General features: G+C 54.2%; 5 protein-coding genes across 5 annotated transcripts; all 5 read right to left on the reverse strand.

The window, feature by feature from the left end:
• Positions 1-3,060: 3,060 nt before the first annotated feature.
• DL89DRAFT_269912 (uncharacterized protein) lies at positions 3,061-6,719 on the reverse strand. Its single transcript, XM_040888479.1, is given in 7 exon segments — positions 3,061-3,409; positions 3,444-3,787; positions 3,828-4,980; positions 5,002-5,110; positions 5,130-5,605; positions 5,646-5,762; positions 5,797-6,719. 7 exon segments carry the CDS (start codon positions 6,246-6,248, stop codon positions 3,247-3,249), a joined length of 2,814 nt encoding a protein of 937 aa, XP_040740830.1. The 5' UTR covers positions 6,249-6,719; the 3' UTR covers positions 3,061-3,246.
• Positions 6,720-7,180: 461 nt separating this feature from the next.
• Positions 7,181-8,751, reverse strand: DL89DRAFT_259980 (MFS general substrate transporter; the record flags this gene model as incomplete). The annotated part of the gene is given in 3 exon segments (XM_040885731.1): positions 7,181-7,297; positions 7,317-8,222; positions 8,374-8,751. 3 exon segments carry the CDS (start codon positions 8,749-8,751, stop codon positions 7,181-7,183), a joined length of 1,401 nt encoding a protein of 466 aa, XP_040740831.1.
• Positions 8,752-10,108: 1,357 nt separating this feature from the next.
• DL89DRAFT_226401 (ribosomal protein L38) lies at positions 10,109-10,318 on the reverse strand (the record flags this gene model as incomplete). The annotated part of the gene is made up of 1 exon (XM_040884810.1): positions 10,109-10,318. A coding segment is annotated over one exon (210 nt), but the record flags the coding sequence as incomplete, so codon positions are not given.
• Positions 10,319-10,872: 554 nt separating this feature from the next.
• On the reverse strand, positions 10,873-11,817 carry DL89DRAFT_275807 (uncharacterized protein; the record flags this gene model as incomplete). The annotated part of the gene is made up of 3 exons (XM_040889359.1): positions 10,873-11,016; positions 11,055-11,363; positions 11,401-11,817. The coding sequence occupies 3 exons, from the start codon at positions 11,815-11,817 to the stop codon at positions 10,873-10,875; spliced, it is 870 nt and encodes a 289-aa protein (XP_040740833.1).
• Positions 11,818-11,866: 49 nt separating this feature from the next.
• On the reverse strand, positions 11,867-13,523 carry DL89DRAFT_305651 (endoplasmic reticulum oxidoreductin 1; the record flags this gene model as incomplete). The annotated part of the gene is made up of 2 exons (XM_040890894.1): positions 11,867-13,062; positions 13,215-13,523. The coding sequence occupies 2 exons, from the start codon at positions 13,521-13,523 to the stop codon at positions 12,070-12,072; spliced, it is 1,302 nt and encodes a 433-aa protein (XP_040740834.1). The 3' UTR covers positions 11,867-12,069.
• Between the last annotated feature and the right edge of the window lie 353 nt (positions 13,524-13,876).

Raw genomic sequence — 13,876 nt, forward strand, 5'->3', positions numbered from 1 at the left:
GGCTGATAGAACTGTGATCACTACAACTAGCTTTGGCCTGCATACGACTCCTGGTTGTGCAGGGCACTTGTCATCACATACTAGCTCACTGCTGTATAAGGTGATAGATCACCACTGTTCATTCAATCACCATTGCTAGTAGAGTATCTCTGCTTTCGCTTATTTTTGATGCGCCGTTTGGATGGCTACGCTTCCTTCTTGAGTACCATCATATGCAGATGAAGTAGAAGAATGAACTAGAGAACGGTGGTTGACGACGAGCAGGACTAGTAAGGCTCATTTGAGTGCGTGTATCGTATTCGCGGAAAATGCGTTGGTAGGACATGATTACCGCAGGTACTATTCTGGGCTAGAGAGAAATGCCTATCATACTGCTGGATAAGCACCACCAGTGACGACGACTACCATGTACATTGATCAAAGTTAGATTTTCTTGCTGGTATTCTAAATATGTAAGCCGCCGATAGATAGCCCCGAATAAGGTGCACTATTTAGGCGATTCACTTAATGGTCACTGGCAGTTTGTTAGTTTGCGAATAAGCGCTAAGGCTCCAGATGTGTAAATGAGCCATGTTTGCTACCATTTCTCTGACAATAGTGTGCAGTCCACACTACGGCATTTCACTCTCCAGATTACAAGGCCATGTCTCATAGTGTAAACAGATATAACAAACGGTAGGCACTCAGTTAAAAAATATATTTAACCAGCATTACAATACCATATTGAGTGAGTTTATATATACAAGATTAAAATCGGTCATCATATCGGTTAAAAAACCACTAGCTGTCCAATTTGACGCGGCTATCCATAGCACTTAGTATATCACAGATATGTATAGTTTGAAGAAGTTGTGTAGATAGTAAAGACTCCATGAGAGACAGAGATATTCAGTGTACTGCCAACAGCATCGCTGCTGCTCTGAAGAGCTTTTCTTTCAACAAAACTCCCCACCAGGTTCGGAATTCTTCCACGACGCCCCTCACCATTCACCACCTCCTTTGCCTTACTGCTCTACGTTCAGGACTATTGTTTAAAACTGCAGGGCGGACGCAGGCTGCCGGTGCAGTAATGTACTCCAGGCAAGGCGATCGTAGGATGATGTTCTCGAGGACCTTAGCAACTGCAACATTGCTAGACATTGCGATGGCAGGGCATCTAAGTTGTTTACTGAGGTGGTAGGCCAGGGATATCCGCAGGCAGATCTGGGCTGGACGAGTGGCAGTGGAAGTGGGGGGTAATTTGCTGCCTGCCTGTTATTGCCATAGCGCTCCTGACAGTATCTCTGAAGGACAGATAAAGTGGTGACCTGTGGTTCTGCATCGGCAAATTTTGGTGCGACAGCCGACACGCGACTCGACAATGTTTGCAGTCCTTGAGCATTCTCACCTCTGCCTTCTGCTGGGCTCCCTTTATCGCATTCAGGATGCCAGTTGTGCTCGCATGCTCTTGCTGCTATAGTAGTCTAGTGGAGGATGTCGAGATGCCATAGGAGAGGGAGGCGTCTAATGAGCACTGAAAGTCTGTGCAGATCGCCCGGATTCAGGTCGATGATCAGCTTTATCAGCACGACCCATGCTATTCAACCAGAGAACGGTATCGAGTTTCCTACCGATGTAGCATCCATGGAATTTGACGGTCATCTGAATAATTGGTTGATAATGCCGCGTGGCAGTCGAACAGGCCAGGTACCGTATACCATGGTAATGACCTTTAATGTCGTCCCACCGGTCTCTATCCTCGGATTGATCAACTGAAGTCCTTGAAGGTCCTCGATAATAGTTTAATATTTTTAGCAGATGCCGGTGGAACAGCTCGTAGACATCCTCGTATGAGATTGGAGAGTAAAACAAGCGCCAGTTTAATGCTTGGGAACTGAGGATCGAGGCTGCTATTGGGAGTTTGACGCCGTTCGTTATGCGCAGTCGTTTGGCCTTGCGCAGGTGTCTGACAGAGTACCCTGGCAATCTACAAATAGTTTGCAAGTACGCTTCGTGGGGCTCAAGCTGCCACAGTATGCGGGAGAATGATGGAAAGGCAGGTCAGAAGGGCAGGTTGGAGCAGCAGGGAATACTTCCTAAAAAATACTTCCTTAAAAATACTTTCTAAATAATACTTCCTAAATGTCAATCAGCAGTGGCTCGTATGCCGCACACAGCATGGTGTAGAACAGGTTCAGATTGAGTGGAGTGCGAAGGTCTATCAAAGCCAGAAGTTTTGCATCTTGAACAAGGCTGCAGCTCAACGATATCCCTGTCAGATATACTGGCACCGCGCTGGAAGATGCCAGGACCAATGAACTTGAGGCTGCAGATGCTGCTTCCAGTCGAATAGCTCTAGATGGAGCATATTGAGCAACTTCGGAATTGGTGATTTGCAGCGGCACTGCTCGTTTTCCATGATAACTAGGATGTAGGTAATCTCGTCGGCATATACACTGTTGATGAGCCTGTTAACACCTGTGCACCAGAGAGACTCATGGTACTTGTGTCCGTTGCATAGGGGACAGAGCGGTGCTCAAATATGACCGGCTGCTTACATGACTTGGGTAGGTGCAGCCTAGGGTTCATGCACGCCTTTCTACAATCAAGAGCAGCTTTTTGAATGATTCACAGGATGGGAATTGAGCACCAGATAGGAAAGAGAGCCTCTGCTTTTGAGGTAAAGCGTTGAAGAAAAGGATTCAAGAGGAAGGCTTTTTTTTTTCACATGTTTTCCAATCTGCATATCTCAGCTAGCATTGCAAGTATATACTCGTTCCTCGGATACAAACATGCTGTACTTTTTGGAGATCGCTCGGTGCCAGCAAGAACATAGACTGCTAGCAGCCTCAAAAGTAGCGCACCACCTGCAGGGGCTCCTACATCGCATATACATCCTAATTCTAATTGGTGGATCAGATCCAGGAACATATGCACTTAAAGGCGCAGGTAGCGATGTGACTCACACCCACAGACATATAGATTGCCCATGAGGTGCTAAACGCTCACATTTCATGTTGCAGTGCATGTAGAGCATCAAACATAGCGCAGGCTCACTGCAATTTGAACGATACATCTATGCTGCAATGTATAAAAAATCGAATTGTGAAGTATGTTACAAGTAAAAGAAAGATGACGGGATAAGGAGATGCGTTTACCCAACAACAAAGGTGACCTTCTTTGACGATTTGATGGCAGTCCGCAGAGTCGATGCCAGCTGCCAGGTGGCGAGCATGGTGGTGATGATGCCGGCGGTGCAAGTGCTTGTTATGACCGCGCAGCGTCCAACGTACCGCTGGCGTGAGCATCAAGCATTCCCGAGCCATTCGAGTGCATGACGCCAAAGTCGTGAATGATGCCGCTCGGCGCACTCTCACTGTCCGACGACTGCGAGTTCAGCGTTGTGCTCTCATCCGAGACCGGCGACAGGCTGCCGGTGCACGAGCGCGCCACCAGCCCTGGACAGATTTGGCATGCTGCTGAAATGGAGCTGCTCGTCGCTGCTCGAGATCTCGTCAATCAGTGGCGAGGCATGCTCGCGGATCTCGGCTGCCAGCGCATCGTCCTCGCCGTCGGATGACTCGGGCGACTCGTACCACTGCACGATCGGGCTCTTGTCAATGAGCTCGGACTCGTACATGATGCGCAGTAGCACGGCGTGCTTGGCTAGCCGCGCCCGCTGGTTGGCCAGCGACAGGCGCTCCAGCTGCCTCAGCACTGTGTCCTGGTCGCTCTGCCTGACGATAAATGCGTGGAACAGCTTGACAATGCGCATCACTGCCTGCAGCGGCGACCCGATCTCGTCGCGCTACCCTCTTTGACAGAGCCGAAGGCCGAGTGCCAGCGACAGACGCGGCAGCTTCCTGCACATCGGCGACAGCCTTTGCGACTGCGTCGCTGGCCGAGTAGTCAGCGGTGGACTCGACAAGCCGGTACAGAGACTCGATAAAGGCGCAGAGCACAGACTCGTGAGTCGAGCCGAACTCAGCCGCCAGCTCCTGGATATTGTTCATCATGAACCCTGGGTTGAGCCCGCCGCGAGCCCCCTGCAGCAGGTGTGATGACGCCCGGCAGATGAATTTTGCGATGCGCTGGTCCACAGGCAGCGTCGCAATGCGCTCCTGGACGCTGCCGTCGGCCTCGGTGATGCCCATGATATCGCCAGCTGAGGACTGCGGCTGCGACTGCGACTGCTCGCGCTGGCGCTGAGTGTGGCGACGGATAAAGTCCTCGTCGGGTGACTCAGCCTCGCCTTCCGAGTCGTCCTCGGTGATAGTGATGTCGTCGATGTCCGCGGCCAGGTCGAGGATACCGGTGCGGGCATAGTAGCGGTCGATGACGGCCTTGACTGGGTCAACAGCCTTCGCACCATCATCAGACAGCTCCGCCTCATCGCTGCTTTCGACCTCAGAAGCCGCAGCACGCCAAATTGGAGTACGCGCACGCGGGGTAGCCAGCACGGCAGGGGGAGGGGCTCCAAAGTCGACAGAGTCAAAGTCGCTGCCGCTCAGAGCCTCGTCATCCGATATCGAGTAGCGCCGGCTGTCGGTGGTCTCCGACTCGCCCTCAGAGTGTATTTCCCATTCCATGGTAGCATCCTCGCCGGTGCTGGGATCGTGGTGGAAGCCCTCAAACGAGATTGTGATGTCGTGGCTGTCTTCATCCTCGTCCGAGTCAACATCCTCGGATGCCTCAGACTCGTTGTCAGACTCCTCGGTATCGGCATCATCGTCACTGGACTCGGCATCAATGGCATGGGCAGGGACAGACATGAACTCGATCTGTAGCTCGTGGGCATTATCATCATCATCATCCTCGTCGATGTCCGAGTCGTCCTCGGACTCCTCGCTCTCCCAGGCATCGTCGTTGTCGTCGGTGACGGCTTCTTCGAGCTGGCTCTCAGGCTGGTCGAACTGGACATCGACGTCGCTGTCCTCCTCATCCACCTCCCAAGCAGTGGTAAGGAAGTCAATGCCGAGGTCGCCGGGCAGCATAACCTTTCTGGATGCAGATGACATAAACGTGCTGTCAGAGGCGCTGCGGCGGATGGATGGCGGCGGCGACAGATCGGAGGTGGTGTGCAAAATCGGAGACGAGTGGAGCAGAGGCAGATGCGGTGGCGTTTTTCGAGCTGGCGGGTTTGCTGCCACGCTCCATCTGGAAGCCAAGCTTGACGTGGAAGCTGGCGCTGTCGGTGTCGCTAAACTCCTGATCGCTGCCGCTACCAGGGATAACAAAGGCCGGGTGCTTGCCATCCTCATCATCTGAGGCAGCAGCCATGTTTTCCTGCAGGGATTTCACCAGCGTCTCCATGTCCTGGTCATGCTGCAGGGTCATCACCTTGCGCATGAAAATCTTTGACTGCCGCTCAGCCGCCAGCTGCTGGCTGACCTCGTAGTATGCGTCCTCGACCAGCTGGTTGACCAGCTCCAGTTTGCGGATCCGGCGCTCCAGCTTCTGGATGTACGCCAGCTGATTGTCGCCAGCATGCGTGGGGCCCGAGATATCCGACGCCACTGGCGCTGCTGCACGGCGCGAATTCTCAATGTGACTCTGAGCGCCGCCACCTTCAGCCACCTGGGCGTGGTCATCGTGGATGAGCATCTTGTCGCTGATTTTTTCGGGACTGCTGATAATACCTCTGCTGCTGCTGTTGCTGCTCGTACGGCGGGGGGCAGGCCATCGCAGCGCCAACCAAGCCCAGCGTGTCGTCCACAACATCCCGGCTGACGCCTTTGAGACCAGCAACTGTGTTGGTGCCGATGTTGGCACGCCAAACCAGGCTCCGGAACATCCAACGATGCCGCCGTCGCTGACTCGGCACAGTACCGGCTAATGCAACACTGGCACTGACAAGCGCACGTTGCACACCGATTGTGATCGAACCCAAAGGTGTCGCCGGGCTCGTCAGACACGCTGCTGGCACTCGGACTGAACCACGGCCTCTTTAATCCAAGCAGGCACTCGGGTAAGGCGATGCGCTGCGACGGGCACTCGCAGTCAATGCACGCCAGAAACAGCGACGGGAAAAAGAACTGCGCCATGTCCACGATAAAATCCACTGCCGACACTACAGGCGCTGGCAGGATGCTGCTGTCCAAAAACGACCCCTTTGCGCGTCCCATAGCGTCTGTAATAGGGACCGCAATAACCGGCACTGTGTTGCTATTACGCCGGCGCAGAGAACGGCGGCGCGCGCGCGGTGTGTCGATGTTGCTGTAGTTTGCTGAGCGGGGTCCCAGAACCGAACGCGTGCTGCACTGACTCATGGGTAGTAATAGTGGATAAAATGTGAGAAAAAGGAGAAAAGCGTATGTTTGGTCGCAGGGGATGTTTGGAAAGAAAAAAAGAAGCGAGCGCTGGTCTATAATAGGCAATAATAAGGGAGCACTCGCAGACGCGAAAATGAATAATAAAAGCGCAGTTGGCAATAGTCCTCACAGGATAAAGGGCGAGGCAATAGCTTTAACTCGGTGAACAAACGTAATTTCGGCAAACAAGAAAGAGTTGGAGAGAATTGGCTGGGCAAATGATAGCATAGTTTCGCAACAAAAAAGGTGTGGAAATTTGAATAGAACAAAAAAGTTCAGGGGAGACAAAAGCAGAGAATTTCCCGCTGGGCAGAGACGAAAAAATTAGTCATCTGTAGTGGCCTCATGGCCAGCCTATCACGGGATCCCCCGCTCGAGAAGGGCTGTTTTGGCAGTTGGAGCACTGTGGAGAGGGGAGGGCAAATTTTTCATCTGTCCTCATTGTGCGGTGCTAGGCCGGGCCTATTGCTGCACCCTTTTGGCAACTCCACTCGCCCACCCGCCGGCCAGCCCGGGAAAGACGCGTCGCCAAAACGCCCTGCCCTGCCAGCGCTTGACAATTAATAAGCACGAGTCTTGGCCTCGCTGCGCCTGCCTGCAGGCCCATGGCTATTTCAAGACCCCCTGCAGTCAGATGACTTCTTTGAGTTATATTGCGCAAAAGGCCCGGGGGATATTTTTATTTCGCGCATAGTCTGTGCTCCGAGGCCAGCCTTTGCCCAGCGCATGTGCCGGCAGGAGCAGCCGCCGGCTCGCCATGCATACTGGCCATTGCACCCAATGTCTCGCACATGCAGCAGCACCTGCAGCACAATGCCACCAATAGCGGAGAGGGACATGAGATTTCTTTAGAAACTGGAAAGAGGCAATATGTGCGTGGGAACCAGCTACTAGATCTTGAGCCAGACTTTCCGCGAAACCCCAATACGCAGCGCCAGAATGCTTAGAGTAGCGATCAAGTACACGCCGCCGCAGAACAGCGCGACTGTGCCGTATCCACTGCTGGTCTGTCCGAGTTTTTCGTACAGGACCCTGGCGACGACAGGGGCAGCCGAAGTGGTTAGCACCATCCCAATCCCCAACAACCCAACATTGTTTGCCAGTCCGTTCTGGCCAAACAGTGTCACCGAGCACAGTGGCACCATCGGCGTCAGGCTGCCCGCAAACAGCCCAAACACGCATGCAAATATCATCATAATCATGAACGACTTGGCCGGGTACCACACAAAGAAGCACGAGATCGTGACCAGCATGTGCGTGACGAAGAACATGTTGACGTTGCCCGCCACATCGGCGATGTATCCGATCGTGATCCGTCCGATGATCGTCGCGCCATTCGCCACACCTGTGATCAGGGCGCCCTGCTCGCTCGTGAGGCCAATGCCGATCGAGTACACCGGGCAAGAAGAACAGCACCACATAAAAGCCAGCCTCCGCCAGCATCACGGCCACGTTCAGGAACCAGAACTCCTTGGACCGCAGGACGCCTTTGGTGCTGTGTACGTCGCGCACACCAAAGCTGCGCACCGAGTGGCGCTTTTTGGCAGCAAGGCTGCTGAATCGGAGGCTGCTGTTCGAGCATCCCGTCACTATTGGATGCCATCTCGCAGTTCTCGAGCTCCTCGGCCTGCGGCCTCTGCCTCGATGAGCTCTTCCTGGCTTAGTGCTCATTCCAACACTGACCAGTGCGATGCCGATTCCGAGGATCACAGCGAGGATCTTGACTGCGTTTGACAGCGAGTACTGGTTGATCAGCCACCGCGTGAGTGGAGCGAGAACGAGCCCGCCAACGCCTGAGCCCGAGTGCACTAGGCCTATCAGGAAGCCCTGCTTTTTGCGGAACCATGACGTTGGAATTGTTGAGACCACAATGAATACCGTGCCGACGCCGGCGCCCGACAGAATGCCTTGCGTCAGTGTGAGTTGCCATACCTAAAGTAAATATCGCAATGAAGCAGATTGTGGCTGTCAATAGATACGATTGTATAGCATATCGATATTGTCATACATCCCCGTTCCAAAACACAGCCCGGTGTCCCACTGGACTCCCCAAGAGACCGCTGTCGAAGCGTGCTATTCTTACCTCGCTGCAGAATCCAGCCGCAAACAGGCCTGCAGACAGCATAATTCCGCCGACCAGCGTCGTCAGACCCATGCCCACCCGCTCGCAGAGCGCTCCAGCAATGGTCGTAAACAGGTAGTTGGATGAGACATGCACAGCACCGATAGCGATGGCCGGCGATATGGACCTGCTGGCACCGGTGTTTTCAGTGCTGAACAGCTTCTCGTATTCTTCCTCAAACACACCATACGAGTTTGTCACGCCTGAGCCCAAGAACATGCCCATGAATGCAGCTACCACGACGATGCTGGCGCTGAGATTGGGATGGGTGATGCAGAAGCCCTTGGTCAGGCCGATCTTGGGCAGCTTGGAGAGCCTGGACAGCGCCTTCTTGTACATGGTGTGTGCAAATGCTTATACGTGAGAATGATATGGTGTCTATGCGTGTAGAAAAGAGAAGAGTACAGAGCCGTCTATATACCGTTATTAATAGCGATGGAATATATAAAATATGTAGTGCGTCTTTCGAAAACTCCCTACACTTTAGGTGGAGAGAGCGAAATAAAGGAGTAGGTGTCGAGGTATGGTCCAGAGAAAGAAGAAAAATGACGCCAATGCTCCCCGTATTGCTGCACTTTAGTACCTTTTAAGCAGCGAGACGAAAAAACGACATTCTCCCTTTTCAAATCCTTCATGGCGGGCGGCGCCTCCCCTCTCTCGTCTCTCCACTCTACTAGATGCATTTGAGAAAAGTCTCCAAAAGCACAAGAATCTTTTGGTGGTTCGCCGCATCCCACTTTCTAGTGGAAATAAAGGCGTGGGTGTAACTGCTTTTCAAACATTGCCAGCGCCAGCTGCCTTGACCCTCCACTCCTGAAGCTATAGCATTTAGTATAGCAGAGTATTAGCATCCCAGAAACCAACCACCGCCTCGTTTTCCACAGTGGCTTGGGTTGCTGAAGCCGCCGCCAGATAGGGGCGGGTTGGCTGTTGAGCAAACCGTTTTACACACTCTGCATCAACGTCATTAGAAGTATTCATTAAAAGGTCCCTTTTAGCCTTTCGACTATTGAGGCTACTGCGTGCTACGCTGGAAATGCGTGGTTCATATTGCGTGGCTAAGCTATGACAGCAGCATAGGTTCATTGGCACTCGCTAAAAGCAAGTAGGGTCCCCTCCTTGTCCCTCTGGCGCTAGTAGCAAGGGGACATTTAATAGCAGGAACGCTCTATTTGCGCTTGAACTGATGTGCATATTCCCTATATTGATGGATGACATCATAGGGCATCCCCACTCGGAGCAGCTACTGCTATCGCTTCCCGGTGCCACAAAAATCCGAGGCATCTGGCATGTAGAGCTACAGACACCGATGGCAAGCCATTGATAGACCCGCATTTCCTTTTTTGGCCATACGCTGACAGGCGCTATCCACGAAACTGCCGCTGTGGCAAATGTCCGCCATCTGCCTGTGAAAGGGTATGTGGCGCATATATATCTCTGTCCCACATGTCATGTATACGATGGTTTGTTGCATGTTTACCCATGTAAAAAGGCGAAGGATTTGTATTTTTAGAGCGTGCAAAAAACACAGAACAAGGCAGAAAAATGCAAACCTCAGTCAGAACCCTCGAGGATTATGGCGTGGGCTAACTTAGTTCTTGTTCTTCGCGGGGACATCCTCAACCGAGAGACCTAGACATATGAAATGGTGATAATGATTAGCGAATATATGCACTTCATTGCTGCAGCATACCGCTTAGGACTGGGTGCGTTTGAGCGACTTACCTGGGGGAAGCGACTGGCGGAGCTTGTCGGCCTTCTGGGCGTCGGCGACGGTGAGAGTGTACAGGAAACGCGAGCAGCGAACCTTGAACTTCACGATCTTGCCGTTCTTCTTGACGCGGACAGCCTGGGCGTCCTTGCGGCGGGTGACCTCGAGGAAGTTCTTGATGTCCTGAATCTGCTTGGCCTATATAATGTGCAATTCGCAAACAGGGGAGTGTGCGAGGAATGTTTTAGCGCCACGGTACCAAATTGCAAGTTCTCGCGCATTCTTCGGTATTGCGCATTGGAGCAGGATGGAATGCGGCAGCCTGGGGGGTTCGTGTCTCTGCCTAATCGAATTGCTTCAGGTCACTCTTTCACTGCAACTATTTTGCGCATAGCTACCGCTTTGGGGTCCAGCTAATTCCGCGGGCTTCCTCTGCCATTTCACCAAATCCACCAATTCGGCCAGACTGCAGGAGAGCTCAAATCCAATCGTTCCCCCAATTTCCTGCCGCATCCATCCCTGCGTCTGGCTCAGCCCCGCTCAGCCGCCTGTTATTCACGATAGATTCGCCGTACCATTTTAGATGTGATAAACAGGTGGCTAGTAGTGAAAGGCGGATTCACCAGCGGCCCGCGTTGCAATGTGATTTTGCCACAGCGCTTCGCAGCCGCCAGTCCCTCGAAATCAGCAATTTCTAAAACGCGCACACTTGCTGGCAGCGATCTGCCGATCGATCGGAATGTATTTAATCAGCTAATCAAAACTGGTTGAGGAATGTCGAGCCTGTGTTTGCCTCGGCACCGCCCCGTGCCGCCTCTGCCTTGGCCGCCGCGTACAGCGCGTCCAAACCGCTTCAGCTCCTCCTGCGACACGCGCTGGGCAGTCTGCAGGATCTCAGGACACCAGCGAGGGCGGGAAAGCCACGCAGAACACCGCCCTTCTGGACAGCGCAGATTTCGCGCTTCGGGGACACGGCCACGGTGATCTTGGCCTGCGTAATCGCCTCCTCCTGCTCCGACGCATCCAGAACATAGCGCTTTCCAATCTGGTTGAACGTAACGGTGATGGGCAGGTTATCGGCGCCCTCCAGTGGAGCCACGTCTTCGGGGTCGTCGACAACGTCAAATTCTGCCTGCGTATCGCCGTTCTCATCCGAGATGGTCTCAACTACGACACGCGGCAGCTTTGTCGACAGGAGCGCAGCACGCGTCGCCCACATCAGCGTATCGACAATGCTGCCCTTGAACATCGAGCACCAGCGCGTCGATGTGGATGACCCAGTATGCCTGCTTCGGGATGATGCAGAGTTTCTGCAGATCAATGCCGCTCTGGGGGCCGTTCAGAATTCGGTCCAGCAGCTGCGTCAGCTCGACGTTCAGGTCTTCGGCGCCACGGCCCTCAAACTCTTGGGCGGCGCTCGGCGAGCACTCGACGCTGCAGACGATTGAGCCCTGGTCCTCGGGCTCGCCTGGCTGCCATGTGTTGACTTCAGCCTTGATGCCAACCAGCACGTCGGTGCCCAGCCCTAGATCGCCTGTGCGGCAGCGTGCACTTCCGTTGGCCTGCGAGATCATGTCGGTGCGCAGGGTCACTTGGCGCCGGTCCAGGTTCGATCGGCCGTCGCAGCGGATGCCCTTCTCCACGCCGCGTGTGATATAGTCCTGTTCGGCAGGCGAGACCAGCAACGAAGCCATTTCAGAAATGTTTTGTATATGAGTTGAGACGAGTTGAGTATATTACGAACCACGGCGTATGTGCGGGGGGCAGGCACAGCCTTACCCAGCCCAGCCCGATCGGCATCACAAAGCTATGGGGATAGGATTGAGGAGTTTAATGGATGAAGGGAATAAAAAGTTGCACTGGTACAAAGGGGTGGGAGGAATTACTCGACTTGCTATTATCTACTTGCCGCCGCCCGTCTAGTTGGACGCCTTCCAGTCCGTGATCTAGTTGGACGCCTTCCAGTCCGTGAGCAGGTCCTGGTACATGGCCCGGAACTTCTCGATGGCCTCGATGCTGCGCGAGAACTGGAAGTACGTGTTGATCAGGGCCACGATCTCGTTGCGCTTAAAGTCCACGGCGGTGAAGCTCTTGCGGAACGCCTTGTCCTTGTACGAAAACAGCGCCTTCAGTGCAGTGCCAATGCCCAGGGTCTGGGTCTTGCCCCACAGGCGGCACTTTTCGCAGCCCGTGCAGTCCATGATGCGCGAGATGTTGCGGAAATTGTCCTTGAACTCGGCCTTGAGCGCGCTGCCGCCTGGGCCAAGGAACAGCTCCGAGTCGTCAAACACCAGGCCGGCCTTCTTCACCTCCTTCAGGACACGCGGCACCAGCTGCTTGACCATCTTGTCCTCGGCAGGTGTGCCGATCTTGTAGTCGTACTTTTCAATGTACGGCGCCATCTTCTGGATTGCGCGCGTCAGCAGCACGTAGTTGAAGTATATGTTCTGCAGGCGGTCGGGGAAGGCGCCGATTCGCGAGATAAAGCAGTTGAGGTTCGGCTCCCATTTGCCAGACGTGGCATTATAGTAGTCAGAGCAGATGTGCGTTGACGTCGAGGCGTGCAGGCCAGACACAGCCCGGTAGAACATGCGGTACTCGTGCGGCACATCCTGCGGCAGCGTAATTCCGCGCTCCTCCTCGGCAAGATTGACCAGGAACGGCACCAGCTCGCGGTGGTTTGGCGGCGGCTTTACAAAGGGCATTGCCTTGCCGTCCAGGTTCACCAGCTGGCTGCCCCAGCCGCCGGCTGTGTCCTGGATATATGGCTGCACGCCAAAGCAGTTGTGTTGGTAGATGCTCATCCAGATTGCGTTGGCGCCGGCGCCCGCATAGCCGGTGAAGCGCTCCGGGTTCGTGACCAGGTCCAGCCAGATCCCGTCGCCGAACGACTCGTCGTTAACGATGGTGAAGTCCTTGTCGGTGAACTCGGGCCGGTGCTGCCGCGGAGACGCACCCTATTAATAAAAGCCAGATCGAAATTAGTAAGCCGGGTGGATGGATTTGCCCTGTGTGATTGGACTGCCTGCAATGCGACGTGGCGTGCCATGATGAGCCGGCCAGGAGTATCCTGGTTTCCAAGCAAACTTACCAAGAACGGGCCAAAGTCGTTCTGGTCCACAGTCGACGCCTGCCAAATCGCTGGCACCTCCGTGTCCTCCAGCGGTTGGGCAATGCAGTCCCGCTGGAAGCACGATCCCTCAGTGCGCCAAAACTCGCACGGCTTGTACAGGTCGACCTTGAGCGTGCGGAAGAACTTTGTCTCTATCAGCTTGCGCAATGGCTTGGACACACGGCGATTCAGGGCTTCGACTGAGTCAAAGTCGCTGTACGTGTCCATTACGAAGCCCTCGGGCTTGCAGATGTTCTGGCCCTGCGATTTCTTCAGCACAGCTGCCATGAACCCGACGTTCTGGCTCTGCGCCGCCGGTGCCTCGCCCGGCTGCGAATTGAAAGCCAAGCACGCTGGGCGGGTCGCGCGCTATGTAGGCGGCGATGCAAGCTGCGCCGAGCACGGCTATCTTGGCGCTGGTCCATGCCCATGTCGATGCCGGCGCTGCGTCGGCAGCTGGCGGATTCTGTGGCGCCTTGGCGTGGGGCGCTGAGCGGGTCTTTGCCATATTTTCTACAAGCGGTGGGAAAGGATGTAAAGTAGGGAAAGCAGCGAAGGAACAAAAACTGAAGAAGAAAAGACAGCAGCGTGCAAGGGCCTGACGGGCATTAATAATGCATGCGGGCAAACTATTATCGAAT

The sequence above is a fragment of the Linderina pennispora genome, assembly GCF_002104995.1.
Source record: "Linderina pennispora strain ATCC 12442 chromosome Unknown DL89scaffold_14, whole genome shotgun sequence".
Lineage (NCBI taxonomy): Eukaryota > Fungi > Kickxellomycota > Kickxellomycetes > Kickxellales > Kickxellaceae > Linderina > Linderina pennispora.

Coding starts and splice junctions, on each gene's coding strand:
- DL89DRAFT_269912 (XM_040888479.1), bottom strand. CDS start 6,248: ATGAGTCAGTGCAGCACGCGTTCGGTTCTGGGACCCCGCTCAGCAAAC. Junction 3,788..3,827: donor TGCAGGAAGCTGCCGCGTCT/GTCGCTGGCACT, acceptor CAAAGAGGGTAG/CGCGACGAGATCGGGTCGCC. Junction 3,410..3,443: donor TTCAGCAGCATGCCAAATCT/GTCCAGGGCTGG, acceptor GTGCACCGGCAG/CCTGTCGCCGGTCTCGGATG.